Raw genomic sequence first — 3,435 nt, 5'->3', positions numbered from 1 at the left:
GCAGCAGCAGCAGCAGCAACAGCAACAGCAGCAACAGCAGCAAAGAAATCAACTGCTGGCTTCATAAGCTGCAACAGAGGGAACAGCATGCAGCAGCAGCAGCTGCTGCTGCTGACGTGGCTGCAGCGGCTTTCTACGGCTTTCGCCATCAACAGCAACTTTGCTGCTGAGACAACGCAGCAGCAGCAGCAGCAGCAACAGCAGCAGCAGCAGCAGCAGCAGCAGGGATTCACAGCTACTGGGCTGCTGCAGCTTCAACGCAAGCGGCTGCTGCCCGTGTGCTCGCTGCTCGGTGTTGCTGCAGCAGCTGTTGGGTGCCTCCGCAGCGGCTTCCTTGCTGCTTGTGTTGCACTGCAGCAGCAGCAGCAGCAGCAGCAGCAGCAGCAGCTCCTGCCGCAGCTGCTGCAGGTGCTGCAGGGACTGGCGGAGCAGCTGGGGGCTGATGGCCGCCCCCGCGCAATTTCAACTTTGCTGCTGCCGCAGCATCTGCTGCAGCGGCAGGTGCAGCAGCGCATGCAGCCGGTGCTGCTGCTGCTGCTCTGCGAGCTCAGGGACACAGCACTCTTCTCCTTATCAGAAGCAGCAGCAGCAGCAGCAACAGCAGCAGCAGCAGCAGCAGTGAAACACATGTCGCCGCTGCCAGCAGCTCCCGTTCACCTGGAAGATCCGCAACAGCAGCAGCAGCAGCAACAGCAGCAGCAGCAGCAGCAGCAGCTGCAGCAGCAGGAGACAGCAAGCGAAGTGCTGCTGAGCAGCAGGCAGAAGAAGCTGCAGCAGTTGCTGTTTGCTGTTGCACTGGAGGAGATGTGTCTTTGTACATCAGACAGCCGCAGCGAGGAGCCTTCAAGCCCTTCTCTGCTGCAGCCAGCTGGTGCTGCTGCTGCTGCAGGTGCTTCAGCAGCAGCANCAGCAGCAGCACGCTGCAATGCAGACACCTGGTGGAGCTGCAGTGTTATCTCGCGTTGGTTGCTGCTGCTGCAGTTGCCTACATGGGGAGCAGCAGCAGCAGGTGATGCAGCAGCAGCAGCTGCTGCTGCTGCTGCTGCAGATACACCGCAGCAGATCCTCGAGGTTTTCTGCAGATGCATGCAGCAGCTGCAGCAGGGATTGGTCCCCCTGAGAAGGGCTTTGCCGCGTCTCCCCAGCCTGCAGCAGCAGCTGCTGCAGCTGTCTCCTCAGGTGCAGCAGCAGCTGCAACTGCTGCAGTTGTCGCAGCAGCAGCAGCAGCAGCAGCAACTCCTTCTTCACTGCATCGACTTGCTGCTGCGCCACCGCATCCGCCGGCTGGAGGCAGCAACGATCTTCCTTTTTGCTGTGAATCAGCAGCAGCAGCAACATGAGCAGCAGCATCAGCAGCAGCAGCAGCAGCAGCAGCATCATCATCAGCAGCAGCAGCAGCAGCATGCAGCCCTGCTGCAGCAACTCGGAGTCCTACCGACAGAAAGGGGCTCCCCGGTGCAGCGTTGTGATTCTTTGCTGCGGGAGTTTGCTGCTGAGTGCAGCAGCAGCAGCAGCAGCAGCAGCAGCAGCAGCAGCGCGCGGCTCTTGCCAGCTACAGACGACACGCAGCTAAGTGATGTCTCCTCTCTCTTCCTGCAGCAGCAAGGGGCACGCTGCTTGGCCCTCATGCTGCAGCTGCTGCACTCGCGGCAGCAGCAGCAGCAGCAGCAACTGCTGCTGCAGCTGCTGCTGCAGCAGCACCACCCGCACCGAAACTCCTACAGCCGCAGCTTGATGGCCTTCAACGCATTTGCTGCTACATCACTCTCTTCAGACGTACGTGTTGCTGCAGCAGCAGCAGCAGCAGCAGATGTAGCAGCAGCAGCAGCAGCAGATGTAGCAGAATAGCCGCAGCAGCAGCAGCAGCAGCAGATGTAGCTGCAGCAGCAGCAGCAGGAGCAGGTGGATGTCCTGCTGAGGATAGGCTTGACAGCAGCACTGTTTAGCTCCGTTACATATGTTGCTGCTGCTGCTGCACCTGCTGCTCGCTGCTGCTGTTGCTGCACTTGCTGCTGCTGCTGCTGCTGCTGTTTTGTGTGTATGTGCTTCAGTTGCTGCTGATGCATGAGCTTCCACTGCCCGCTTTGCTGGTGCTGCTGGGCTTCGTGCTGCAGCACCTAATAGCAGCTTTTCCCACTGCAGCAGCAGCAGCAGCAGCAGCAGCAGCAGCAGCAGGAAGTCCTTCCTTCCGGCAGCGGTGGTCTATCGATGGCCAGTCCTCTGCTCCTGCTCCTGCTGCTGCTGCTGCTGCTGCTGCTGCTTCTGCTGCTGCTGACTTCACCCCCCAACATCAACGACATGCGCAGCAGCGGATGGCCTTGCGTGCTGCAGCAACAGCAGCAGCAGCAACCGCAAGGGCCCTCCAGGGCTGCTCCTGCAGCTGCAGCAGCAGCAGCAGCAACAGCAGCAGCAGCAGCAGCAGCAGCAGCAGCAGCAGCAGCAATTCAATGGCATGGAATGTTGGCCTTGCTGCAGACTCACTGCGAGTCGCAGCAGAAGAAGCAGCAGCAACCCTGTCTGGGTCAGCTGCTGCTACTGCAGCAGCAGCAGCAACAGCAGCAACAGCAGCAAATGCAGCAACAGCAGCAGCAGCAGCAACACAGTTTTGTGTGTGGGAGTTGGTGGGCTGCACGCTAGCTAGGGGTATTGGAGCTTGCTTGCTGCTGCTGCTGCTGCAGCAGGAGCCTCACTCTGTTGGCGACAGCAGCAGCAGCAGCAGCCACAAGCTGCAGCAGCTGATGACCCGCAAGCAGCAGCAGCAGCGGCACCAGATGATGGATACCCCCTACAGCGAATCAAGGTCTTCTATTTTGGGGGACCTTGCTGCTGCTGCTGCTGGGGCCCTTGTCACTGCTGCTGACAGACGCGCAGCAGCAGCAGCAGCAGCAGCAGCAAGCGCAGCTATTTGCTGCCGGTGTCTTACGGCACTAGCAGAGGCAGCAGCAGCAGCAGCAGCAGCACGACGAACCCCCTGCTTGGCGCTGCGAGCCACCCTCACACAGTAAGCCTGTTACACAGGCTCCTGCTGCTGTTGCTGCTGCTGCTGTTGCTGCAGCTCCTGCTGCTGCTGCTGCTGCTGGTGCTGTATAATTGAGGCTCTTCACCGTTGTCTGGGGAGCTGCAGCAGCAGCAGCAGCACGGCCAGCATCTGGTGCTGCTTCCAGTTTTGTTCTTGCTGCTGTTACGGCTGTTGCGACTGCTGCTACTGCTGCTACTGGTGCTACTGCTGCTACTGCTGCTGCTGCGGTTGCTGCTGCTGCTGCTGTTGCTGCTGCAGATTGTTCTTCTTAGCGCTGCATGTCTCCTTGCGAACGCACTGGGGCCTCAAAGGGCACTACAAAACTTTTCCAGGCTGTCAGTACAAAGCTGCTGCTGCTGCTGCTGCTGCTGCTGTTGCTGCTGCTGCTGTTGCTGCTGCTGCTGCTGCTGCTGCTT

The 3,435-nt window shown here is 60.0% G+C and overlaps 2 protein-coding genes across 2 annotated transcripts in view; one reads left to right on the top strand and one right to left on the bottom strand.

Annotated features, from left to right (window-relative positions):
- Window positions 1–87: 87 nt before the first annotated feature.
- EMH_0034380 (uncharacterized protein) lies at window positions 88–3,005 on the top strand (the record flags this gene model as incomplete). Its single annotated transcript, XM_013494863.1, is given in 3 exon segments — window positions 88–906; window positions 910–1,776; window positions 2,052–3,005. Coding segments are annotated over 3 exon segments (2,640 nt in total).
- A 350-nt stretch (window positions 3,006–3,355) lies between these two features.
- Window positions 3,356–3,435, bottom strand: part of EMH_0034370 (uncharacterized protein) — a gene marked incomplete at both ends in the record, with an annotated part of 303 nt that continues 223 nt past the window's right edge. Inside the window, 1 exon segment of the mRNA XM_013494862.1 lies at window positions 3,356–3,435. Coding sequence (XP_013350316.1) covers window positions 3,356–3,435 — 80 coding nt within the window.

This window comes from Eimeria mitis, genomic scaffold (assembly GCF_000499745.2).
Source record: "Eimeria mitis Houghton genomic scaffold, Emh_scaff1312, whole genome shotgun sequence".
NCBI lineage: Eukaryota > Apicomplexa > Conoidasida > Eucoccidiorida > Eimeriidae > Eimeria > Eimeria mitis.
The sequence above is the reverse complement of the archived record's forward strand: the minus strand, read 5'-3'. Positions and strand labels throughout refer to the sequence as shown.